A 27,710-nucleotide genomic window follows, 5' to 3' on the forward strand; every position below is an offset into this window, starting at 1 on the left:
TGCAGTGAAGTGTGTGTATGTGGGGGGGGGGGGTAGCTGGATCGTGCAGCGGGGAGTGTGTGTAGCCAGGGGCTTGATTGTGTAGCGGGAGTGTGTGTGTGTAGCCAGGGGCTGGATCGTGCAGTGAAGTGTGTGTGTGTGTGTGGGGGGGGTAGCTGGATCGTGCAACGAAGTGTGTGTGTGTGTGGGGGGGGGTAGCTGGATCGTGCAGCGGGGAGTGTGTGTGTGTGTGGGGGGGGGTAGCTGGATCGTGCAGCGGGGAGTGTGTGTAGCCAGGGGCTTGATTGTGTAGCGGGAGTGTGTGTGTGTAGCCAGGAGCTGGACCGTGCACACACACAGGCTCAGAAGCTGCCCCGGGAGGAGGGACCCGCGCTGCATCCCCGGGACAATGCCCGATCTCCTCAGCCTGCTGCTGGCCGCGCTGTGCCTTTTCCTGGCCGGGTGTCTGCTGTGGAGCCAGCGCTGTCCCGCGGCCGGGCCGGGCGGCAGCTGCCGCCGCTACTCGGTGCCGGGGAGCTGCTTCCCGCTGAAGAAATGGGCCATGTGGGGGCTTCTCTCCTTCGCGTTCCGCCGGCGCCGGAGAGAGCGCGGCAGCGCCGCCCACCGGTTGGAGCGGATGGACACGGGAGCCGGCACGGAGGCGGTATTCTCGGCTACCCCGGGCGGGCAGCCCGGCCGTGGGGCGGAGGAGCTGGAGCGGCTGCAGGGACTGGTCTGCGATGCCCATGTGAGTGAGTCCCTTATATCCCCGCCTGCCAGGGCTAGGGTGTCCCCGGGGGGCTGGAGCCCGGCACCTCTCCGGGGACTGGGACTGGGACCAGCGCCTCCTCCCGGCAGATTTGTGGCGATCTTAGGGGCAGATTCTTGGCTGGTGTAACCGTGTAAGGCCCCATAGCTCCATTTACACACCTGGGCTTCCCACTCGAAGCTGGCCGGGTTAGAAATGACCATCCCGCTTTGGGTATAGCCGTTTCATGCAAAAACATGTTGGTCATTACCTGAGTCCTGCTCCTCTTCCGTCTGATGGTTTAACCCTCTTGTCCTGTCTTGTCTTTGTAAGTTCCCCTTGGCCGGGATGCTTCTGTGTGTCTGTGCAGTGGGCATCTGATCTCAGTTGGGGCTCCCCGACTTACAAAACCACAGTTGCAGGAACTTGAATCAGAATGACATTGCAGGGCCAAGAAGCTAGAGGTGAGACAGTGCTGGCAAGCGGGCAAGGCGGAAGATGCAAAATAGCTAAAGATATAGGGCCACATCTTCACCAGCTGTAAATGGGCATCGCTTCATTGAAGTCAAGTTGATTTACACCAGCTGAGGATTTGGCCCACTGTCATTTTTTGAGAAACGCCTACCAATTTGCGACATTTTCTAAAGGTTTTGAGGAATCCAGAATTTCCTTTCTTTTTCAAGCTGATTATCATCACATTGGCGTTGTGTGTGGTTTTGATGGGCAGGGGTGGTGTCCCTAGCTTCTGTTTGCCAGAAGCTGGGAATGGGCGACGGGATGGATCACTTGATCCACCCGTTCTGTTCATTCTCTCTGGGGCACCTGGCGTTGGCCACTGTCGGAAGACAGGATACTGGGCTAGATGGACCTTTGGTCTGACCCAGTACGGCCATTTTTATGTTTTGTTTTGTTTTATTTTTTTAAATAAAAGGCTGTTTTTAAAGCCGGTTTTTAAGGCACCGGGACACAAAGCAAGTCATGAAAATTGTAATACGTGATATTGGATGTGCATCTTAAAGTAGGGCTGGAAGAACTCTTTGTGGTTTTTTCCATTCCAGTTCTGTGAAAGCCCTTTCTGTGGCAAGGACAGAGATCGCCTTCCAAAACTGTAGTCACTCTATGACCAGACAACACTCCTACACCAGAGTGGTCTGAAAAGTGGTTCAAACTGTAACCTTCACCTGTCACCCGGCTTCACACTTTTCCTCTTCAAACTGAAAGCAATGGAGCACCTCTTCTAGAATGCTCCCAGAAAATCCCAACAATGGTCCTGAAACTCTCTCTCCAAATATCTATTTTGACAGTCCAATGCACTCTGCTTTGCTCAATAAAGGACCCAATTATCAAACTTGGCTACCTCAAGTCAGGCACATATATGCATATTTAGGTGCTTACATGGGCACTTAGTCACCTGAAGTAAGTATTTTTGAGCATTATTCTGAGTACATTTTTCAGAGGCAGGAATTTATCCACACCCAAAATGCACAAGGAAGTCAGGTTATGCATGTGCAAACCTGATTTTTGAAACTGCATCTGGTGAGGGGTTGCATAATTTGTGCATGTAGACAGCTGAATTTGAAAATTTGGGTCTAAGCACATAACAAAGGCATTAACATTTATCATTTGGACCCTTAACTAGCTGATTAGGACTGTGACTGGATTTTACTGAAATAAAATTCTATCTTCCCTGTAAATCTGAATATTCTGCATACCATTTTGAGCTACTGTCTCAGCTTGACTCTGGTGTAACAAGTGTAGCACCTGGGTTTGGAACCACTTCACACTGGGGCTAAGAGCAGTGCTATTTGCCAGCTGGGCAGATGTAAAGTCAGTCTGGATTGTGACTCCAAATGCCTGGGGACATCAGACATGCTAAAACACATGAAGCATAAGAAGGCCCATGACGAGGCCTACAATAGTACATACAATAAATAATCATTTGGACTTGAAATGTGTCAAAAATCACCAAAACGAAATGTTTTGATGTTTCTCAAACAAAATTTTCCCAGCATTTTGAGTTGGTTAAAATTTTTGAAAACTTTTCTTTTTTTGTCCCTGTTTGGGACAAAGCAAAATGTCAAAATTGTAAAGTTTTTTTGTGAGTCATAAATTCCATCTTCTGGCCCGCTCTAGGCTCACCAGGCTACATCAAAGGAAAGGCACAGGTGCTCCCAGATGGAAGTGATGTCAGATGACAGACCACAATGCCAGGGTTTTCAGTCATATTTTCCTTCTCCTACAACTTCCTCTCATTGTTTCTCAACTCCGAAGTCAGCAAACAGGAAAAAAAAAATTATCGAAGTCTAACGCGCAAATAAATGGAACCATTGCATCATCAGTTGTGAAAGTCATTGCTGTGGAATGAAGAGATTATTTTCTGTCCATTTCTTAAAGAGGAATGTGGTCGGACAAATATTAAAAGAGGAAGAAGTATTGACAGCTGATTAAAAATAGTGGACTGGGAGTGCACCCACTGACCAAGTCTGACCTTGGGAAAATCTTGTAACCTCTTGGCAGCCCTGTATAAATAGAAATGAGAATACTTACATACTTGCCTGAAGTATTGTGAGGCTTAATATAATACACTGCTATTTGTAAAACACTTGGAGATGCTTGGTTGGAAGGGGCTTGGGAGTGGGGATTGCAGGTGTTGACTAAAAGCAGTCTCTGGATCAAGTCCACTAGTGTCATTCTACAAAGGACTCACATTAGGAAGAAAGAACATCCTACATCCTTTGAATAGAGGGCAAACTTAGCTGGCCTGATGATTTTTGACATGCATAATCACTCTTCCCTACACACCTCACTTCCCATTTGTTCTTTGTTCTCTCTCTCAGTGCTAAAGCATTTTTTTCCTTTACCTTTCTGTAGGCCCTGGATTCAGTTTACTTCACTGGGTTTACAGAAACCGACAAGACTTTTGTGATCACACGTCTCGGAAGACGTCCGAATGGGCTCTGTGAAATGTGGCTCTTTCTCCGCGTGGACGGAATTGGAGAGTTTGAAGTAAGTGGAGGGTGAGAGGAAGGTAGGTGGCTGGAGTTCGGGGATAACATTCAAGGGTGATGTTCATTACCCACCTGAAATTTAACACTGAGGTATGACCCCAAGATTATTATTCTGTTATCAATGGTAATGCCTAATGACCAACCCAGAATGGGGCTCCATTGTACCAGACACTGGACAAATGGAGAGTAGACAGTCCTTGCCCCCCAAAAATTGACAATCTAAATAGACAAGACAGAAACAGGGTGAAAGATGGGGTATAACATACAAGCAGTGTGAATAATGTGATGGTCGATTTAGTGGCCAATATGGATCCCTGAGAGACTGCTCAAAGAATGGATACAAAGTAACTCAAGCAGAAACTAAAGTTTTCTGCCTCTTCATAAACATCAACATCTGGAATTCTGTGCAAGACCGCAGTGCTATGACTAAGGTCAATTACAGGTAACGTGTCTGTCCCTTTCTTTCCCCTCACCATGTTTCAGTCTCTTTCCCCATCCTCTTGTTTCTCCATTATCCTTCAGCAGCAAAGGAGGTCTTACTAGCTCAACATGCCTCTACTCCACAGTAGCTCTTTTGCCAGGGCTCTGGCAGCAGCAGCGTGAAGCAAAATACAATCGTGATCCTAGTTCATCCATTACTGGGTCATAAATGATTCACTCAGCTGTAGGGCAATATGCAGGAGGACAAGGAAAATGCATCCTTTCCATGTTCCTGCACTGAATGTAGCTGTTGCCAGGACCCTGAAGTAGTGTGTGATTTTGGATTAGTGAGAGCTGTTTAAACTAATGTCTTTCGTGGATTTGACCTTTTTACTGTTCACAAATTTCATAATGCAGTTTACATTTAAAAAGTAGTGCAGAATAACTGCATAGGGTGAAATCATCTCTCCATTGACATCAATAGGAGTTTTTTGTAACATTCTTTGAGATCCAGTGGTGAAAAGCGCTAGACAAAAGCTAGGTATTATTATTTTGCCATTGACTTCAATGGGGCCAGGGATTTCCTCCATTAAGTTTACAACTGTGAGCAGTCCATTGAAGTCTATATAGGGAAATTGACTGGCAGAATGATAGGAATAATGATGGATGGATGGATGGATGGATGGATGGATGGATGGAATAAAAGTGGTTTTATCCTGGTATAATCACGCTGGTCAATTTTCCCATGTAGACAAACCCTAAGAACAGTGTAGTAGTAACTGTTACTCAGGACCGGTGCAAGGAAATTTCACGCCCTAGGCAAAACTTCCACCTTGCGCTCCCCCCAGCCCTGCGGCAGCTCCCCACCCCCCCTCCACCCTGAGGGCCCCCCCTGCGGCAGCTCCCCCCGCTCTATCTTGGCGCCCTAGGCAACCGCCTAGTTCACCTTAATGGTAGCACCGGCCCTGCGGTTACTCTTGACAGTGTTTGCATCATGAGGTCCTAGAATAGTAATTTATGATTTCATTCCATTTACCACTGGTGCTGTCTGCAGTAATTACTTGATATTCATCAACTCGGGTGTTTTACATGCAGTTTTCTCCTCTGTGAAATATCTGGAATCAAAAAGCTATCGCTGTCAATGTTCTTCCCACAACAGATGAATAAATTATGACCGCACCTCTGCCTTACCCCCACACTTTAATTCAATGAATGTTTTACTGAATTGTCTCTTAGCACCCAGTACATCCGGACATGATGGTGAGTGATGAATCTGAAAAATGCTGGCGTGGCAGTGGGCTGATGATTGAGTGCTTAGAGCCATACAGACGCTGGAAAATAAAATTCAATGGACGACTCAGGTATTATCATATCACCTCTGGGGGGGAGAGGATTGCTAAGACACTGAACTCTGACTCAGGAAAACTGGGTCAGTTCTCAGATCTACCAGAGACTTGCTGTGTCACCTTAGAAAAGTCATTTCCTCTCTTTCTGCCTCAGTTCCCATCTGTAAAATAGGGATGATGATAGTGCATCGTTTTTTACCGCCTTTTGTCTGTATTATCTATTTAGGTAAGTTACTTACGTGGCCAGAGAGTGCCCTGCACAACAGGACCTAGATCTGTTTAGTTAGAATGGTTACATGGGATGAATCATGCAACTACAAAAAAGGTTTCAGGACAGGTTGTGTACCAACACTTACAGTAGCCTTTTCCCTGAGCCTCAGCTAAATTCTGCTGAAGCACAAGCTAGAGTGCTGTCTGATCAGGGTAATTTAGAAAGCATAACACAGAGTTCGAAACAGTGAATTCCATTTCTTATTATCACCTTCAAATCCTATTCGAAAACAGCACCATGCCACGCAGTAGCTTAGTGTACAAATGTTTACATTTAATACAAACAGCTCAAGCATTTTAACCAGTACTTGGAAATATATTTAAATAATGTTCTATTAGGTAATAAGTCTAGCAGTGTAGTCTTCTGATACCAACTTTAACAAACTCTGCTGTTGATATCTTGCAAGGAGAGTTTGTAACATCTGCATCACAATGAAGGGTTTCAGCCTAACATTGACATTTTACTTTAGCACACATACACTCATTCTTTCCCCTCTGATCTTCTTCAGAGATAACTTCTTGATCTTCTTCAGAGATAACTTCTGGTGTGATCTAAAATGTACAGTGTCAATGATAAAAATTTCAGGCAACACCAAGAACTGAAGTGTTTCTTATCTTGTCCATATCCAAACACTTCTGCCTAGCCAGGAAACAGAAAAAAATGTGGTCTGGGGGAGATCCTTCTGCTAGCCGTACTCAGTCCTTTGTTGACACATGACTTGCTCTCTCGAGATTGTGTTTCAGATGGGAAATCTGTAGCTAAAATGTTACAGGTTTTGAAGCTATGGCTGAAATGTTCAAAAGTGTGTAAGTGACTTCCATTTTAGAAAGAGATGTAGGCTCCTGGAGGTGTTTTCACAGGGTGTTTAGGTGCCTCAAGATGTAGCTAGACCCCTACTGGAATTTACAAATGCACTTGAGCATGTTAGTTGCCTATTTGCATTTTTAGGCCCCCAAATAGCTGTGAGGATCTGGGCCTAGGAGTCTGACTTTCATGGACTACACACCTAAATCACTTTTGAAAATGGAGCTAAGGCTCCTAAGTCACTTAGGGGCTCTTGAAAATTTTACTCCAAGCCACAACACCAGACACATATTTGGCTTTGCACTATCATTTAGCCAAGTCCCCTGAGAACATCTTGTAGCAACTATATAAAATAATTCTCCATCCTCCACAAGATCAGATTGGCTCAGCTCTCACAATGAGGATATGACTTGCAGAAGTGTCAGCCTATAAAAGTTGGCTACCTATGCTGGCTTCACGAAAGCTATCAAGCATGCTTAGTACTTACAACTCTTATCTTCAGATTTTTCTGGTTTGCCTGCCCTGCCCACGTACAGAAACAGGTGATTTTAATAAAGCCCTTCTTCCCTCTCCATTGTTGCTTTCCCGTTCGTTGGACTTAAACTAATTAAATGTTGTGATATAAAAGCATATGGGTTACACAACAGCTCAGTAAATGAAAAGGGAGAAGTGAAAAAAAATGTAAGGAATGTTGGTAAATGCTGCTGCTGCTACAGAAACAAGGAAAGATAACAACACGTCTGATCTTCCAGAAAAGGACCGTATCGGCATCAGTGGAATGAAGAGGAGGGCGAACTTGTCCACGTTAAATTCTCTTTCCAGTAAGAGCATGGCAGTTTGATGCATGCATCCATTTTTTTTTGTAAGAGTACAAATAATAAGTTGTGGGCCAGATCTTGACCCATTCTAATTCTGCTTAAGTTGTGCACGGACCTTGTTTTTTGTCCTTGAACTCAGGGTGAATATTCTCCTGTATGTATAAAAAAAATTCCCGTTTAAATTACTAAAATAATTTATTGAGGATTGGCCTGATAAATACAAATCTATTACCTAATCGTTGCCTGAGTGTTCTGTTAAGTGATTTATCATTTTATTAACTCACTACAGCAAAAACTTTACTTATATTTTGGAACTTTTAATTTAAAGGAAAGCTGCCATATGCTTAATTGTCAAAGTTAGGGCTTCTTAAAAAAGTTGTATAGTCTCATAGGGCATCTAAGTGCCACTATTCATATATTTTCTGTATTTGTGCAAAAGTGGTTTGTAAAAAAAAAAGAGTAATGAACAACCATAGTTTATAGCAGGGGTCGGCAACGTTTGGCACGCGGTTTGCCAGGTAAGCACCCTGGTGGGCCGGGCCAGTTTATTTACCTGCTGACGTGGCAGGTTCGGCCGATCGCGGCCCCCACTGGCCACGGTTCGCCGTCCCGGGCCAATGGGGGCGGCAGGAAGCCGCAGCCAGCACATCCCTCGCCCACGCTGCTTCCCGCCGCCCCCATTGGCCTGGGACGGCGAACCGTGGTGAGTGGGGGCCGTGATCAGCCGAACCTGCCACGTCAGCAGGTAAATAAACTGGCCCGGCCCGCCAGGGTGCTTACCCTGGCGAGCCGCGTGCCAAACGTTGCCGACCCCTGGTTTATAGTAAGGCTGTTGTGGCTATAATCATCTAGTTAGGAAAGAGAATACAAGCTAACTAACACAGAGCCACAGTCTGCTTTTGCCTATCTATGGACTTGGAATTTTGCATGCATATCCAAGGGCGGGATTTGACGCATTGCATCAATGACAGAAATATATACACAAGGAATTAAACTGAGCAGCTCCGTGATGGATTGTGTAAGAAACAAATCCAATGTCTGCATCATAGCAAGGGTCAAAACTGGTGGGGTATGGAATGTTTTAATCTAGAATTAGAAGTGCATTTTTATAGTATCCCTTAAAAAACCCCACAACTTTCCATCTCCCTTAAGCAATCTGTAAACTGGGAAAAATCAAGCTTATTAAAAATGATCTTGAGTAATATTTAGAATTTTTTTAGTTTATTAAGATTAGGGTGACCAGATGTCCTGATTTTATAGGGACAGTCCTGATATTTGGGGCTTTTTCTTATATAGGTGCCTATTACCCCCACCCCCGTCCCAATTTTTCACAATTTTTCACACTTGCTGTCTGGTCACCCTAATTAAGATTATATTTTCAGAACAATTTTTTTCTAAGGGCTGTATTCTCCAGAGTACTTTGATCAGCACCGGCTCCAGGGTTTTTGCCGCCCCAAGCAAAAAAAAAAAAAAAAATGCCACGATTGCAATTGCGATCGGCGGCACTCCGGCGGCAGCTCCACCACGCCGCTTTCTTCTTCAGCGGCAGGTGCTTCCCTCCGAGAGGGACCCGCCGCCGAATTGCCGCTGAACAGCCCAACGTGCCGGCCCTTCCCCTTGACCGCCCCAAGCATTGCTGGGCTGGTGCCTGGAGCCGGCCCTGACTTTGATTATACGTGCATGCAAATAGTGCACAGAGCCAACTCTTCATGTAACTGTCTGCCTACTCTGATATGCTGCTAGGAAGTGACAACAGCATAGAAACTATAGGCAGATATAACTGTATCTTCACTATGGACTTTTGCCAGCACATACATGTCAATCATATGTCTTCATAGCCCAGACATCATGGCTTTTTGTAGTGTAGAGTTGGCCTGTGTTTGATTTGTGGTTCCCTACTCCTCCTGATCTATAGGGTGTGGCTACTCACTTTCCATCCAAATAAATATTCTGCTGACCAAAGTACATGGCATTTGTGCTACAACATGGAGCGTGTAAGTTACAATAGATCACAATGAGAGAAAACCAGGCAGCAGTATTGCAGATTAGAATCGTGTGCTATCCCCACTGCCAATCCAACTTGACGAGTAATTAGCTGACATGTCCTGTGCTGCTATGCAATAATTGCATCTTTGCCTCATGGTTGCTCCATTGATCCCTTGTTCATTTCCCTAGAGAACTGTAATATCTAGAAATATTGGAAAAATCGGACGATTCCAAGCATGAGAAATACAAAGGCACAAATCCTGCAGACAAACCGAAGCTTTGTCTGAGTCATGATTGCAGGGTTTGACGCAATACAAACTGAACACTGATGAGATTTTGCTTTCTCTTCTTTTGTAGCTGGACTTCCTTTTCAGATATATTCGACTTTAACCTTGACAGTCACCCTAAAGTGTTTGCACATGCCTTTGCTTTGGAAAAGTGGAGTGCAGAGTTCTTCCGGAGAGTCAAAGAGTGAGAGACAGTTTTAACTCTTCTGGGGTTGATGGTAACTTTTGTTTTACTAGCCCGGCTAGTGTTGCCTGCTAGTTTTGCCGCAGACCAATTCATAATAAAGCTGATCAGATACAGTCAACGTCTGTGTACGTTTCTGCCGTTGTTCTGAAGGTTGTGTGTATTTTTTATTATTTTATAAGAATAATTTAATTTAAATCCGTACATTAAAGAACTTTGCTCCTCACAGCTACCTCCTGGCCTAGATGAATACATAAGGTACATTTTTATTGTAAAATACGGTAGTCACCAGTAAGGAGACAGTATTTGCCAACAGTTGCTATGCACATAATTTAGACCCCGATCCTGGCATGCATTCTGTGCAGGCACCTCACTCACCTGGGATCCCATTGGCTTTAGTGGGGCTTCATGTGAGTGCAGGATCTGCCCTTTGTAAGAACAGGGCCTTCGGCAGCAAGTTCTTTGGGGCAGGGACCATTTCATTCTTGGTGTTTTTTACAACATTTAGCACAGTGGGATTCTGATCCTGATTTGACCCTTTTTTTCGACTGCCTGGCACCTGGTGTAGGCAAGTGTGTGTCTGTGAAATGAGTAAAAAATGCTACTCTGTCTCTTCTGACATGGCAGCGTTTTACACCCACTTGGTGCAGGCGTATATTACTACACCATTACACCGAGACAATGTCTACACTGTGAGCTAGGGGGTGTGATTCGCCTGCTCGGGTGCACACACTCGCCCTAGCTCTGAAGAGTATAAATAGCAATGTAGTCGTGGGAGCATGGCTGAGCCGTGCCAAGTACAAACTTGCCTGAAACTGGTGCTCTGCTCAGCCGTGCCGCCGCTGCTGCTACCCATGGTACTGGGGCTACACAGTATTTATACCCATGCACGTGTACATGAGCAGGGGAATCACAACCCTCGCTCGCACCGTAGACATAGCTGATGAGGCAGAGAAGAACAGGCCTAAGAAAACTCTCTCTCTTATTCTAAGTACAGGGGAAAACAGTGAGATCGTTGTTGACGTATGCTGACTTTTAAGTGGCAACTACTGAACTGTCGCTTTTGTAGGGAAAAAAGAGGGCAATTATTTTAGGAGGGGAAGAACGTCTTATAGCCTCAGGGTGTCTTTTTGTCTAACCTGTTTATAGGCTAAACAGTTCATAGCAATATTCTTAAAACTCAAAAATATATCTGACAACTTGCAGCTGGGATCCAGATGTTCTGAAATCTGTGTGTCTTTCATAACAGAATTAACCCTTTTCTGACTGGGGTTTGGGGAATGTGTTTGAATAAGAAGCTTTGTTTCTTAACTGCATGATCTTCTCCCTCCCCCACCTTTTTTTCCAGAGATGGGGAACAACATTCTCGTTATGAACAATGGGGCCAGTCTATAGGAGAAATTGAAATTGAAGGTCATGGGAAGAAAGAGGTCTCTCTGAGAGGTGTTCGGAGCCACTCTTATGGTAACAATATCCTGAACGATTCAATTACGTAACAACTTAGAGGTTATCACTTTGGCTATTAAGTATTGCGGCATGATCACTCTTAAGTGTGACTCATAAAATGATCTGTTTCATGATTAGATCTAAAATTGTTTAACAAAAAAACGTTTTGCAGCTGAATTTATGATATGCAATGATCAGAATCTTCCCACTGCAAGCTCATTCATGCTTTCTCACTTTAAATACCAAACAAAGCTTGTGCTGGAAGAACACGCTGTCTTGTGATCACCCAGCCACATTCCTCTAGCAGAAGGAGTGCCTAGAACTTCATCCCTCTCCATGGCCCATATGGCTGAGAGACAATCTAAGAGACTGAAGACTCATTCTTTGTCCAACCCCACAGTCGGAGCCAGCTGACAGCTCTGAAATGGTGTTAATGTCTGGCTAAGGGGCCCACTAGGGTTGAAGATTCCTTCCAGCCTTGCATGTAAGCAGTGTGTGCGCATGGAATGGAGGGGCCGTGAGTGGGGTACATAAGGCCCTGCAACCTCCCCCCACACAGGTGTTGTTTGTGGAGAGTTCACTCTGAGCCCCCCCGATTCACAGGCCTCCCTACCTCCCTCCACTTCAGCAAGGGCGTCTGCTTCCTCTAGGCAGCATTAGCCTCTGTGGTTCCTGCACAACGGGGAAAGGGATTTAGGAGCCATGAAAACCCTTACCATAGCTGCAGGCCTGTCCCCAGGGTTGGTTAGGTCAGTACAGAGTAAGGGGGCTATGCTAGCCTGCTGATACTAACACAGTTAACAGAGTAGCAGATATGCATCCGAAGAAGTGGGCTGTAGTCCACGAAAGCTTATGCTCTAATAAATTTGTTAGTCTCTAAGGTGCCACAAGTACTCCTGTTCTTTTAACACAGTTAAGTATTTGAATTAGTTCTAAAGAGCTTTCCTAGTTACAGCAAAGAAGAGTCTATCCTGTGGGGGTCATGCCCATGGTCGCCCAAAGGTGGGGGCAAATGGGGCAATTCTTCCGCTCCGGGTCTTCAGCAGCAGTTCGGCGGCGGGGGGTCCTTCTGCCTTGGGACCCGCCGCCGAAGTGCTGGGTCTTCGGTGGCAATTCGGCGGTGGGGGCCCCCTGCCGCCGAAGACCCCAGGCCCCCTGAATCCTCTGGGCAGCCCTGGTCATGCCACTACCCTGGGCAGGCAGATACCTACAGCCATATAGCCCTGTTTGCTAGCTTGGGGCCTTGAACAAGTTAAAGGGGAATGTTTGGCCACTAGCTATTATTGCAGCTAATTGACATTAGTCAGGTCTAAAATTAAACCTTAATAAGAACAGTTTCATTGATATTTCTACCTACAGGCATTTTTATAAACTTAGTACGTGATTGCCTGGTAGAATATTTCTCTGGCTAAAGATAAGGAAGCCAAATACGATACCTTTATATAAATGCTTGTACTTAAAGTGCTCAATAAAGGTGATCTTTCAAGCACATATTCTCAATTTTTCCCCCCAGGCATCCGAAACTGGGCTGAGATTTACCGATATGTCATGATTTTGATGCATTGTGAGGTAGGTCTTATCGTGCCTTTCAGCACTCTAGAGATCAAATGCAAACTTCACTCGACTTGTAGGATATGTCTGAACATCCAGAAGCAATATCCTAGGAGGAAATCAAATATCATAACAGCCACATCTTTAGACCTTGCCTTTTAGCAAGTTGTCTCGTTGCCAAACCTAACATTAACACTCACTGAACAAGTTCTCAGTAGCACGTGCTTGCTGGACTCTGACCTCATTAAGCATATCCGAGATGTTTGTTTATACAATGAACACACAAGGAGATTAATGGCAAATGATCAACTTGTGATAGTCACATTGTGCAATTTGGTAGGTGCGTGGGTGGGCAGTGCCATCCTCTGAGACATCAGATAATGGTTCAGATCCTCTGGTCTGTCTGAGCTGTGCTTGGCACAGAACGCCTGCCACCCCCCGTCCCTCCAACTTCAAGCCATTTTTAAGTTCCTTCCGTTTGGTCTGACCAGTCCCATGCCTTGGTACAAATTTGAGCACTGCTCTAATTTATGCCTGGCTGTCCACAACCCCAAGGATCTGCTCCTGCAGCTGGGGATTGCCAGGTATAGTGATGCCCCAGCTACACACCCTTTCCCCTAGGGTTGCCACCTCCTGCTCCAGCTCCTTTCCCCGCCCCCAACCTCGATTTGAGGGTGTGGCACAAAGTTACTGTGCAGGCTCTATTCCACCTGGGGATTCCCGTTGCACCAGGGAAATCTACAGGGGACTGGAGCTGCACGCTTTACAAGAACTTTGAAGCGTGAGAATGTGCTACTGAGAATGAGTTCTCAGCGTGTGATTGGTGGGTACTGCAGCATTAGTTGCTTTCTCTAGAAAAGTTCATGCATGAGGACTCTAAGGATGTGGCTGTTAATGCTTTTTGAAGGTGATATTTCATCTCCTCTAAGGGTGTGCGTCAGGGTGATACACATCCATTCTTGCTATTTTCCGTTCCTAGGGAAACTGCTTCTAAAACATCTGTTTGTTTCCTCCCATGTTTCACTCAAAACTTTACATCTTTTGTTAGCCCCAATTCTGATTTGCAGCTTTTCTGTTATCGGGAACTTCACCATAGTCCCAACCCCTGAAATAGCAGTAGGGAGGTTTTATAAAATGTCCTTGTGTCTGGGAGCCCTCCCCCCAGTGCATTTACATTTATTTCTCTAGCTTCTCAATGTCTCATTCCTCCTTTGCCAGGCATCTTGTTTTGATCTGGCTGTGGGTCCCTGCAATACACTGCCCATCTCTGCGGGTGACAGTTCATCACTTCTGGGGACAGATTCTCAGCTCCTGTAAATTGGCACAGCTCCTTTGACGTCAATGGACTTGGAGCTACCCTGATTTAGACCAGCTGAGGGTTTGCAATGTTCTAAGTCAGCTCTAAAATGAAAGTTTCTGCAAATCTTTCCATATTGTTTCTTTCCCATGATACATTTTTGTGGCTATGCTGAAGGAATATGCGGAAACATCCTGGTATGAGCAGCTGGGCTGGTGGAATTATTCACGAGGGGAATCCAAACTTGGGCATCTTGCCAGGCAAAGGCTTCTTAGAAGGCATTTCCTGTGTTGATACAGGTGTAGGGAATTCCAAAATGTCAGCATTTCAAGAGAGAAACTTCCAAGCAAAGAAACAGAATGAGAGGGCTCAATCTTACGTGGCCAACATCGCTGCATGCCTTGTAAAATCTTGTATGCATGAATGCAGCTGCCTTGATTAAACATGCAGCATTGTGCAGATGTGTCATAGGGTAGGACTGAGCCACTGGAGTATACAATTCTTATCACCAGGTGATACCCTCACAGCAGTTTGTTTACAGTTACGGAGCGTATGTCTACAGTGAACACCTCCCCATCCTTCTGGCAGCGAGTCTCAGAGCCCGGAGCAACTGTCTCATGCTATGGGGCTTAAAATAGCGGTGTAGCCATTCCTACTCGGGCAGGAGTTCACACTCTGAAACCAGGCGAGGGTCTCAGAAGCCAGGCTCCAGCCTCATAGCGTGAGCCCAAGGCAGTTGAGCTGGGCTCTGAGACTGGGTCTGTTTTTTGCAGTGTACACATAACCTCACAAGTTAAAATGATTTCCACCTTTTGATTAGAAGCCATCCACATGTTTGCTTTGATAGGAAGGAGTAAGTGTTTGACTGGTAGAGAGTTGGCATACCCATACTGTGCCACAAGTACTCCTGTTCTTTTTGCGGATACAGACTAACACGGCTGCTACTCTGAAACCTTCCTTTGTGTGTATATGCAACTCACGATGGGCTGAAATTTACACGACAATGGCAGGAAAGGAACACACTCTAGAGCCTTAGAATCAAGGTAGGGGCAAGTATGAAAAGAATGAAGGTGCATTTGCTTCTTTATTTAACATTTTTCCTGTGTACTGTTCTCAGACACTTCTAGCCCTTACCTCTGTGTCGGCTTTCATTTCTTACTGCTGCTACTGCCTGTGCTCATCGTATTGCTACTGCTGGCTGCGTGGTCCTTCTATGCTCCCTTTGGGTCTCCTTCTCCCATTCATCTCCATGGCTTCTTCCATGCAATGCCATTATGCTGTGCCAAAACAGCCTCTCTCTGAAAACACATACAGCCATTAAACATCACAGCTGCATCAAGGTTAGTCCTTAATGTGTCTGGTTTGAATTGTCTGCCTCACAGTTACTGAATGCTCTTCATGGGAAATATAAAATGTCTAGTACTTAAGTTGATATAGCAAGAAAGTTTGGCAACATGCCATAGTAAAATGCTACATAAGCCTGGTCTTCTCTGGAATCTCTCATTTTAGGAGATCGGTGGCTTTCTGGAAGAAAGTGTCCAATAGGAATTATTTTGATTGATAGCATCATAAACTCAGGTGTCTCATCTGCTCCAAGCAATGAGAATACTTTCCCAGCTCTGCTCTTTTTCTTACAGGATGGGATGTCAGCACACTTAACTATTGTTTGTGTACCAGCAACTACAACACAGTAAGTTCAAGCAGTCTGTGGAACTTATACCTGCCTTCTTCTGCACTGGGATGGCCAGGTTTTCTTCCAGACCACAGCCGGACCTTGGTTTTTGCCTCCATAGTTTTGTGGTTGCAAATAATCATGGGTCCAGCTTTCACCTTCGGTTATTTGCAATCTCTGTTTAGATCATTCAACTGTCTAAGTATATGATTTACAGGCACCAACTGAGCACTTCCAGAGATCCAAGTTATTTTATGTGCACTTGCAAGTGAAAGATTGGAGGCAAGCATTTAAAATCTAGCCGTTTGTAGTCTGTGATACTGACGTAGCTATTAACAAGAAAGTACTTATATAGCATCTGAAATCTCAAAGCACTTTCCTAACATTCATCCAATCTCACATCAACTTCATGAATCAGGATACATTATAACCATTTTACTGATGGGCAAATTGAAATGGAGTGGTTAAGTGACTTGCCCAGAGGACACAAACAAATCAGGAGTCATTGTGGGGAAATAAATCCAGGAGTCCCAATCTTTTTACATTGAGGAATCAGTTTACAGCTTAAAGGCAGGCGGTTTAAAGTTTCCAGTGAAATGGGCTAGTGAGTATGTTTTCAACAAGTATCCTCAAACTTTAGAACTCCCCTTCCTGGATTTGGTGACTTCTGGATTTTTAGCCTAACATCATCTTTTCTCAGGTTCTTCACAACCCTTTCTAGCCAGCCCCCTAGCTCTGTAGTAAAATCCATAAAAAATCCCCTTCCCTGAGGTTCATAAGAACTGCCATACTGGGTCAGACTAGTGGTCCATCTAGCGCAATATCCTGTCTTTGACAATGGCCAGTACCAGAGTCTCAGAGGCCATGTACAGAACAGAGTAATTCTGGAGAGATCCAGCCCTGTCTTCCCCTCCTGACTTCTGGCAATCAGAGATTCAGGGTCTGCCTGAGCATGGGGTTGCATCCCTGACTATCTTGGCTAACAACCTTTGATGGACCTATTCTCCATGAACTTAGCTAGTTCCTTTTTGAATCCATTTATACTTTTGGCCTCCACAACATCCCCTGGCAATGAGTTCCACAGGTTATTTGTACATTGTTTGAAAAAGTATTTTGTCTTGTTTGCATTAAACCTGCTGCCTATTAATTACATTGTGTGACCCCTAGTTTTTGTGCTGTTATCTATTCACTTTTTCCACACCATTCATGATTTTATAGACCTCTATTATATCCCTTAATCGTTTCTTTTCTAAACGAAACAGCCCTAATCTCTTTAATCTCTCATCATATGGAGCCATTCCATACCCGTGATCATCTTTGTTGCCTTTCTCCGAACCTTTTCCTGTTCCACTTTTTGAGATGGGGTGGCCAGATCTGGACAGAGTATTCAAGGTGGGGGAACACCATGGATTTATATAGTGGCATTATGGTATTTTCTGTCTTATTTTCTATATCTTCTAATAGCGCCTAACATTGTCAGCCTTTTTGACTGCTGACCCTTCTATCCAATTGGCTCTCTTACATCCCTTCACTGTCGTCCTCTCAAGAGCCTCATTGTAAGTCTTGCCTCTTGCCTACTCTTTGTTACTAGAGAGCAAAGAGATCTTTAGTTTCCTTGCTCCCTTTCCCAGCATGCATTATCACCCATCTACAGTTCCCAGGGGTCCTCCGGGAACCACACATCCTCAGTTCTGTGCTGAATCAGAATTAGGGTGGTACCTGCCGGTAGCCTCCCTTAAAGGGCCAGCATTCTGTTCCATGAAAGAAGTTGTTCGTTTTAATTGAGCATCGGAAACAGTGACCTGCACCAGCCCTGTTCTGCTTTTTGTTTTTCTCAGTCTCACTGTAGGTTATGTTCTTTTCCCTGATGGGAAGAAGGCTGGCATTGACTGGTCCAATGGCTCACTGGCTGAAATGGCGGATGATGGTATTATCAGAGATTTATACCAAGTCAGTTTCACTGCAGGTAAGTGAAAGGAAGTCAGGTCGTCTTCAGTTTTTTTCAGGACTAATCAAAATGCTTTAGAGTCTAGGAAATAATTTCACTGAATTATAAGACAGGTACGAGCAAGGGGAATTTTGCAAGATGCTCTATTTGATTGCCGTATTTTCCAGAGATCTCATGTACAGAATACAAGGAGGGGGAGACCAAAAAAAAAAACCTAACAAGCATGTCCCCTCTCCAAACCAACCCAGCCAGCAGAGTTCCTAGTGCTTCTAAAGTGTTCTAGGAGTCAGGGCCTTGAGTCAGAGCAACCAGACATATGGCCAGAAAAACAAAGTCTCTAGGGCAGGGGTCGGCAACGTTTGGCATGCGGCTCGCCAGGGTAAGCAGCCTGGCGGGCTGGGCCAGTTTATTTATCTGCTGACGTGGCAGGTTCGGCCGATCGCGGCCCCCACTGGCTGCGGTTCGTCGTCCCGGGCCAATGGGGGCTGCGGGAAGCGGCGGCCAGTACGTCCCTCGGCCCGCGCCGCTTCCCGCAGCCCCCATTGGCCTGGAGCAGCAAACCGCAGCCACTGGGAGCCGCGATCGGCCGAACCTGCGGACGCGGCAGGTAAACAAACCGGCCCGGCCCGCCAGGGGCTTTCCCTACACAAGTGGTGGAATAAGTTTGGGAACCACTGGCGTAGTCTCATTGACTTCAGTGAGGCTATTGGAGTGCTTAAGTATAAGCACATGTGTAATTCTTTGGCGGCCAGGAGCCTCAGGTAGCTGTATCAGACAGAGGATTTCAAATCCCCAATTGTTCTGAACATCCCTGTGTTGCTCAGGTTTAACTAGCTGGGAAATGAGTGCTGAAATTTCCAGTCTCCTCTGGTCAAAGCTCCCAGTTTGGCTTGGGAACCAGCTGCTTGAAAACACCTAGAATGGTGGAGGGCCAAAGAAGCTTTAGAAAAAATGTTCAAAATGTACACAAAATACTTAGAAATGTTTAAAAAAAGAAAGGTTTAGGGGTGGGGGAACTGTATGAAATCCACATAAAACTCTTGCTTGTTTCATCTCGACTAAGTACTCTGTCATATCGTCAAGGAAACCTGCCTACATTTTCCCTTCCTAAGGTGGCCAGTTCTTTGAGGTTTGTGCTAGACTCGACAAGCAGGCACGCCCTGTAGTATATAATGGTTTAACCGGAACAGGAGTATTCCATGAGTGCATTGCTGATTTCCAACTGAATCGGACAGTCCCAGGCTGGGGCTTGGTTGAATTTTATTACAGGTGAGATCCTGGTATACAGTAGAGAAATTATCCTTATACTGAGAGCAGAGTGGAGACAGCAAACAAATATGCTTTCGAACAAAAGGCACACATCTGAATTGCCAGCCGTGGCATTCGCTGTTTGCTTTCTGTGAACGTTTGCATAAGCACCGTTTGTTCCAAAGCAAAACTGTCCTGAATACTTATGCATGTATTCTTGTGTCTATGTGTGCATCACAAGGGCTTGTGCAGCCATCTTTGAATCTCCTGCTGGCTTTGTGAGTTGGAAGCCCATCCACTCTGGGGAAATGAATGAGTCTATGTCAAATTGGGTGGCCTGTCACATTATGTAAATAATGAATCACAAGCATTATCCATTCACAAACAGCACTTTAGCCTCTCAAGGCTGAAATTTGTTCAGCCAAAAGATTTGTCAAACAACTGCAAGTAGCAGACAAAGTATGAATAAACTCATCGTTTGTTCAGGGGTAACTTTGGACACAGCCCTGGTAAAGCTCCCCCTGCTGGCCATTCACCAGGCGGTTGTTTTGGGCCCACATGCTGTGTGGCACTGCCTCTGGTTTGGGTCTTGAGGCACACTCTTGGGGTGCAGCTCCTCCATTTAACACCGCCTTCTGAGAGCTGAGACCCTGGGCTCCAAATGCCTAGACCCAGTGACTTATGCCAGCTCCCCCAGAATCCCCAGTTGCTTAAGCACACATCCTTTCTTACAGCTCCAGCCTTGGGGTCACTCTGGATTACAGTTTACTTCTCCAGGGACACATCATAGATAAAGCACATAACACCCAGATTCTGCAAAAGGGATTTTAAAACAATTACTCTTTACTTGAGACAGCACAAGAAATATATAGGTCTATATTAAAGAATACAACATCTCTATCCCATCCCTGCCTCAGTTTCCTTACCATTCTGGAGTGTTCTTCAGGATTTGGAGCAATGTCCTTTCAGGATCCCAAGTCCGCCTTTCCTGCACCTCTCTTGTTTTGGCTCCTCCTCTAGAACATGGAGTCTCCCACTTTTCCAACCAGCTTCCTTTGGCTTGGCTAGTCCCACAGTCAAAGAAGACCCCCTCTGCTATGAAAGCATGCTCGTCTGTTCCTCTCCTGCCTAAGATTTCCTTTTCTCTGAGTCCCTCTGAGTTTTTAAATGTGAGCAGTAGCCCTGGGTTTCTGTGTTTTCCTGTTGGGAGATTTTCCATTCTCCGCTCCCCTGAAGATAAACTTGGTTGAATGCGTTTTCCAGCTCAGGCGTCCCGCTTAGCATACCCACTGTTCAGCCAGAGCCCAGCTGTTACGGTTAATGACTTCTTTTTGTTTATTCTGTGATATATCAAGGACCCTATCAGCCCACGGTTGACTCACTACACAGTGAGGCCTTTGATGATACAGCAATTGTATAAAATTAACCAGAATTCATAAACTGTACATAGACAGATTACTCAAATTGTCACAACTTGTGAACAGGAGGAAAGGCTACAGTCACCAAATACATCTTTCACTGCAAATTGTTCACTCGGCTGTGCTGAGAAGTATGATTATTTCTGATTCACTAGAGAATCCAGTAAAAGATTAAGCCCAAGTTTTTCCAAAATTAGTAATGATTCGTGGGACTCAACTTCAAACCTCTTAAAGGGTCGTGATGTTCAGAGGATGGGTGCTCAGCACTTTCTGAAAATTGGACTCATTTAAGGTATCTAAAACTGGACTCCGATGGAACATTAGTTAGTTTTGAAAATTGTGGTCTAAGACTGTTGCCAGGTAACCAGATAGCTCATTAGACTCATAGACTTTAAGGCCAGAAGGGACCACCATGGTCATCTAGACCAGTGGTTCTCAACCCGTGGCCCAATCAGCACACAGCTGCGGCTCATGTGACATCCTCAGGGCCATATAGGTAGTATATAGTGTGCATGCAGCCCACAATGGTAAATAGGCTGAGAACCACTGATCTAGCCTGACTTGCACTGAGAGATATACATACATTTTGAGAATGTAGTATTCATGACAGAAAGGCAGTCTTACTCCTTGTCTTCTCTACCACTGTGGCATAACATGCATCATTTCTGTACTTCTAGAGATGCAACTGGGCAGCTTATTCCTAATTCTGGCTCTAGGTTGAAGGAGCCATCCGTTCCTGCCAGCTCCCAATTCACTGAAGAGCACTTTCAATGCACCAGGGACGTGGGGGACAAAGGAGCCCAGCTAGATCAGCTCACGTAGTTACAGAAGCACTCCGGGGGAAAGGTGAGTTTTCACGAGGAGCCAGCGTCTTTCAACCTTCAGCTCTCCAGTTTCCAGGCTGTGGAGTTTTGCAGTGACATCTCTGTTATTATAAATGCATGTATGTGACAGGTCTGTCTTGGAAACTCAAGCTATATCATAGAATCATAGGATTGAAAGGGACCTCGAGAAGTTTGATAATTGGTTACTATATTGAGCAAAGCAGAGTGCATTGGACTGGCAAAATAGATATTTGGAGAGAGAGTTTCATAGAATCATAGGACTGGAAGGGACGTCGAGAGGTCATCTAGTCCAGTCCCCTGCACTCATGGCAGGACTAGTTATTATCTAGACCATTCTTGACAGGTATTCGTCTAACCTGCTCTTAAAAATCTCCAATGATGGAGATTCCACAACTTCCCTAGACAATTTATTCCAGTGCTTAACCACCCTGACAGTTAGGAAGTTTTTCCTAATGCCCAACCTTTAAACCTTCCTTGCTGCAATTTAAGCCCATTGCTTCTTGTCCTATCCTCAGAAGCTAAGAAGAACAATTCTTCTCCCTCCTCCTTGTAACAATCTTTTATGTACTTGAAAACTATTATCATGTCCCCTCTCTCAGTCTTCTCTTTTCCAGACTGAACAAACCCAATTTTTTTCAATCTTCCCTCATAGGTCATGTTTTCTAGACCTTTAATCATTTTTGTTGCTCTTTGGACTTCCTCCAATTTGTCCACATCTTTCCTGAAATGTGGTTCCTAGAACTGGACACACACACAATACTCCAGTTGAGATCTAATCAGCACGGAGTAGAGCAGAAGAGTTACTTCTCAGGTCTTGCTTACAACACTCCCGGTAATACATCCCAGAATGATGTTTGTGATGTTTGCTTTTTTTGCAACAGTGTTACACTGTTGACTCATGTTTAGCAACACTGTGACTCCCAGATCCCTCTCCGCAGTACTCCTTCCTAGGCAGTCATTTTCCATTTTGTATGTGTGCAACTGATTGTTTCTTCCTAAGCGGAGTACTTTGCATTTGTCCTTATTGAATTTCATCCTATTTACTTAAGACCATTTCTCCAGTTTGTCCGGATTATTTTGAATTTTAATCCTATCCTCCAAAGCACTTTCAACCCCTCCCATCTTGGTATCGTGCGCAACCTTTATACGTTAACCTTATCACCTTATTTTCTTCTAAATGTTTGCAAATTGATTGCTTCATTATTTGCTCCATTATCTTTCCAGGTACAGAAGTTAAGCTGACTGGTCTGTAATTCCCTGGGTTGTCCTTATTTCCCTTCATATAGATGGGAACTATATTTACCCTTTTCCAGTCTTCTGGAATCTGTCCCTTCTTCCATGACTTCTCAAAGATAATCGCTAATGACTCAGATTTCTCCTCAGTCAGCTCCTTGAGTATTCTAGGATGCATGTCATCAGGCCCTGGTGACTTGAAGACATCTAATTTTTCTAAGTAATTTTTAATTTGTTCTTTTCCTATTTTAGCCTCTAATCCTACCTCATTTTCACTGGCATTCACTACATTAGCTGTCCAATCACCACCAACCTTCTTGGTGAAAACTGAAACAAAGAAGTCATTAATACCTCTGCCATTTCCACATTTTCTGTTATTATTCCCCCCACACACAAGTAACAGGCCTACCCTGTCCTTGCTCTTCCTCTTGCTTCTAATGTATTTGTAGAATGTTTTCTTGTTACCCTTTATGTCTCTAGCTAGTTTGATCTCGTTTTGTGCCTTGGCCTTTCTAATTTTGTCCCTACATACTTGTGTTACTTGTTTCTATTCATCCTTTTAATTTGACCTAGTTTCCACTTTTTGTAGGACTCTTTTTTGATTTTTAGATCACTGAAGATCTCCTGGTTAAACCAGGGTGGTCTCTTGCCATACTTCCTATCTTTCCTACGCAGTGGGATCATTTGCTCTTGTGCCCTTAATAATGTCTCTTTGAAAAACTGCCAACAGTCTTCAATTGTTTTTTCCCTTAGACTTGCTTCCCATGGGATCTTACCTACCAACTCCTTAAGTTTGCTAAAGTCTGTCTTCTTGAAATCCATTTTCTTTATTTTGCTGTTCTCCCTCCTACCATTCCTTTGAATCATGAACTCTATCATTTCATAATCACTTTCACCCAAGCTGCCTTCCACTTTCAAATTCTTAACCAGTTCCTCCCTATTTGTCTAAATCAAATCTAGAACAGCCTCTCCCCTAGTAGCTTTCCCACCTTCTGAAATAAAAATGTGTCTCCCATACATTCCAAGAACTTGTTGGATAATCTGTGCCCTGCTGTGTTATTTTCCCAACAGATATCTGAATAGTTGAAGTCCCCCATCACCACCAAGTCCTGTGCTTTGGATGATTTTGTTAATTGTTTAAAAAAAGCCTCATCCACCTCTTCTTCCTGGTTAGGTGGTCTGGAGTAGACCCCGACCATGCCATTACCCCTGTTTTTTACCCCTTTTATCCTTACCTGGAGACTTTCAGCAAGTCTGTCTCCTATTTCCATCTCAACCTCAGACCAAGTGTGTACATTTTTAATATATAAGGCAACACCTTCTCCCTTTTCCCCCACCTGTCCTTTCTTAGCAATCTGTACCTTTCCATACCAATATTCCAGTCATGCGTATTATCCCACCAAGTCTCTGTGATGCCAACTATGTCATTGTTGTATTTATTTACTAGCATTTTAAGTTTTTCCTGCTTATTCCCCATACTACTCGCATTAGTATACAGATATGTAAGATACTGATTTGATTCCCCCCCCCCGTTCTGTCTTGTCTCTCCTTTATCCCTGCTATAACAGCCCATGCTCCCCCCAAATTCTGACCCTTCTCCCAGATCTCCATGTTTTTGACTTACCTGTGGGTTTTGATCACCTGCCCCCTTTGAACCTAGTTTAAAGCCCTCCTCATGAGGTTAGTCAGTGTGTATTCAAATATGCTCTTCCCCTTCCCCGATAGGTGGACCCCATCTCTGCTTAGCAGTCCTTCTTCCTGGAACAGCATCCTGTGGTCAAGGAAGCCGAAGCTCTCCTGGTGACACCATTCTCGCAGCCAGGCATTCACCTCCAGGATGCATCTGTCTCTGCCTGGGCCCCAACCCTTGACCAGAAGGACTGAAGAGAACACCACCTGCACTCCAAACTCCTTCACCCTTACTCCCAGAGCCCTGTAGTCACTTCTGATCTGCTGAGGGTCATACCTCGCAGTATCATTAGTGCCCACATGGATGAGTTGCATGGGGTAGTAGTCAGAGGACCAGATGATCCTTGACAATCCCTCCGACAATCTCCTTGATTTCTTTATCCCTAGAAGTCACTACAAAATGGGCACAGAACATTTTGTGGTAAACTACCCAGATTTGTTAGTCTGTCTACAATTGTACCAGAAGCAGAACCAGAAAAAGTAAAAGACTATGACAGCACTTCAAACCTACAACGCTAAGTGCAAATATTAAATAGTCATACCAATATTTCTAGTAGAAAGTTTATGGTTTATATCTAAGAATACAAAAATCTCTTAGAAAAAATCTGCATTCTATTCACAGCACTGAATGGTTATAATATGCCATAAAACAGTAGAAATGCAGTGTTATTTATTAGTATAATTCTTGTGAAAGATCCTGGACTGAAGCCCTATAAAGTGAAGTCCCATGTATCTGCAGAACAGATGCACGGTGCAGCTGCAGTTTAAGTCTTGTCAATGTATCTTAACACCAGTTTAGGTGGGAGTGCCACCTGTAGGGTTAAGAGGGTAGTACAGCCTCCTGCATATTCATTTTTAGTTTCTATGCTCAGAATGCCAGCTAGGAGACTATTAGGCCTGGTCTACACTGGGGGGCAGGGAGGGGCTGTGTCGATGTAAGATACACAACTTCAGCTATGGGAATACCGTAGCAGAAGTTGAGATATCTTATACCAACTTACCTCCCATCCTCACGGCGCGGGATCGACGGCTGCGGCTCCCCCATCGACTCCGCTACCGCCGCTCGCTCCGGTGGAGTTCCGGAGTCAACAGGGAGCACGTTCAGGGATCGATATATCACGTCTTAATGAGATGCAATATATCAATCCCCGATAAATTGATCACTACCCGTTGATACGGCGGGTAGTCTGGACGTACCCTTAGAGCCAAAGATGATGTTTTTTTTTCTGATATGGATACCTGTCCATTAGAAACCAAGCTGAGATCACCGCACAGATAAGCAATCCCTTTGAAATAGGTCACCAACACTACATCAGGTGGTAATGTGTGTGGCCCAGACTAGTTATGTCAACTGCTAAAAATCTTTGTAGCCCATCACCAAATTCTCAAATTATCTAGTTGCCCCAGGAATAAAGTTCTCTTGTAACGTTTGCCTGTTTCATTAGAGGGGCTTAAGTGCCTGTGCAGAAATCCATTGATAGTAAATTTGGCAACTTTTATATAAGGGAAATTTATTTTTCATTATGCTTGGCTAGTTGTAACAGTCAATTTAAAAAAAAAAATTATCCGTCCATGTACTTTTAAGAATAGATTACTTAACAGTTAATGTAAGTATTCGGCAGCCAAGGCAAAAGCATTGTATTTTAAAACCTGCGCACAGTAGCAAATAGACAATTGTTTAGTAAATGGCTTTGGGGGGGGGGAGGGAGAGTAAGGGGGAAAGTACAATACATTTGCTACTGTGAGCTGTGAATACATTGTACATTATTTAAGTATATATTATTGTGCACTGCCTATCACATACTTAGAAATATGTTAGCTCTTTATAATTCATTGTTGGACAACTTTTAAAATCAGTTACTTTTTAGAAGATTATAAACCACGGAAATTCTTTATTTATCAATCAAAACCTGGCTAAACAAAGACACAGACATGAATCAGGGTTTTGAGATTGGGTAACATTTAGAAATTGGAACCTTTCCACTCTGATCTTGAATGAGTAAATCATTGTAGTAAATGCTAGTTAGAAAGACTTTAGCCATTAAAAACAAAAAGATCTCTAAGCAGGAAAAACCATAATGCACAGTTTGCTCTTGTTTAAACATTTGTGTGGAACAAACTATTCCTGGCGTCTGTCTGATATCTTAGGTTTCAGAGTGATATCTTAGTTAATCATGCAATACCCGTTTTGCAACAAAGTTTGATCTCCCCTTTTTTTCCCAATCATTGGCTTAATAATATACACATAACACTGATTCTGATCCCTGAGTCTTAATGCCCTTTGTGTTCAAAATTCCTCACTCTCAGCCATTACCGGCTATTACACCTAGGGGAACTCAGCGCATCCGCGGACGCGCAGAATTAATCTGTCTCGCATAATTTTGTATTTTCCTGCATAAAAAACATTTTGCCTAAGTGCTGCAGTTTCGCGACGTGCCCACCAGAGGCCGCTGTAGGGCCAGAACAGCCAGCGGCGTTCATGCCGACTGTTCTAGCGCCACAGCGGCCTCTGGTGGGAAAAAGCCGGAACTGCGGCACTTAGGCAAAATGTACAGTATTTTATTCGGGAAAATACAAAATTCTATGCCCAGGGCTGCAGAATTCCCCCTGCAGGAGTAGAGCTCATCACAGCACCCTGCCCGCTGAGCCAGATTAGGATAAGGAGGGGGAAAACAGGGCTGCTGGGGGAGGGGGGTGTCACACACTGGGGTTCAGAATGGCTAGTGGGGGACAGACTGGAGCATTGGGTCAGGAGCTAGTGGGGTGACAGCGTTGAGCTTGGGGATATGGGAGGGCGGCTGCAGAGACCTGTGGGGATGAAGGGTGCGGGGACAGGGGCAGAGGTGCCTGACTGAATGGGAGAGACTTGGGGTCAGCCAGTGTCTGCATGGGGGAGGCTTCTCATCACCCTAATAATCCCCCCCCAAAAAGAAAAACCTCCCTCCCACACCCAACACCCTCCAAGTTCACTGGTAGGCTCCTTTCCTCTCCCTCAGCTCTTGCGTTACCCCTGACTCCCCCAAGCATTCGCACTGCTTCTGACAGGTGCAGGAAATACAGTTCTCCCCCTCCTCCCCACTCCGATTGCAAGGCTGTGCCAGAACCTCATTTCTCTGATGGTTAGAAACCTTCTTGTAATTTCCAGTGTGGATTTATTCAGGGCCAGTTTATAGCTATTTGTTTTTTTGGCCAACGTTGTCCTTACGTTTAAATAGCTCTTCTCCTGCTGGGGTGTTTATCCCCCGATGTACTGATAGATTGATGTATTGTCATTTAAATGAATTGCACAAAGTTCTGTATTAATATGCCTAGTAAGGAATTTATTTGTCAAAAAAAATTACCAGAATATTTTTGGGGGGTCTGTATTGTTACAAACATACTTGCTGACATATTTTGAAATAAATTAGCAAAATAATTGAAACTGGCATGATTATATTGTGTATTTTTGACAAAGAAAATATGCAGAATTTTGCTGAATTTTCAAATATTGTGTGCAGAATTTTTAATTTTTT

At 44.5% G+C, this 27,710-nt stretch overlaps 1 protein-coding gene across 3 annotated transcripts; it reads left to right on the forward strand.

Moving 5' to 3' along the window:
* Positions 1-27,619, forward strand: LOC101950492 (uncharacterized). 3 transcript variants are annotated; one of them, XM_065567285.1, is made up of 13 exons: positions 1-19; positions 273-727; positions 3,599-3,733; positions 5,392-5,516; positions 7,329-7,397; positions 9,738-9,851; positions 11,200-11,315; positions 12,811-12,866; positions 15,783-15,835; positions 17,656-17,783; positions 18,878-19,034; positions 21,109-21,277; positions 24,235-27,619. In XM_065567285.1, exons 2-12 carry the CDS (start codon positions 389-391, stop codon positions 21,251-21,253), a joined length of 1,437 nt encoding a protein of 478 aa, XP_065423357.1. In that variant the 5' UTR covers positions 1-19; positions 273-388; the 3' UTR covers positions 21,254-21,277; positions 24,235-27,619. The 3 variants fall into 3 exon arrangements, with proteins under 3 accessions (XP_065423357.1, XP_008166851.2, XP_042708046.2); XM_008168629.4 differs by lacking the exon at positions 1-19 and having other exon boundaries at positions 247-727; XM_042852112.2 differs by lacking the exons at positions 1-19; positions 7,329-7,397 and having other exon boundaries at positions 247-727.
* Positions 27,620-27,710: the final 91 nt, after the last annotated feature.

Source organism: Chrysemys picta, chromosome 14 (assembly GCF_011386835.1).
Source record: "Chrysemys picta bellii isolate R12L10 chromosome 14, ASM1138683v2, whole genome shotgun sequence".
Classification (NCBI taxonomy): Eukaryota; Metazoa; Chordata; order Testudines; family Emydidae; genus Chrysemys; species Chrysemys picta.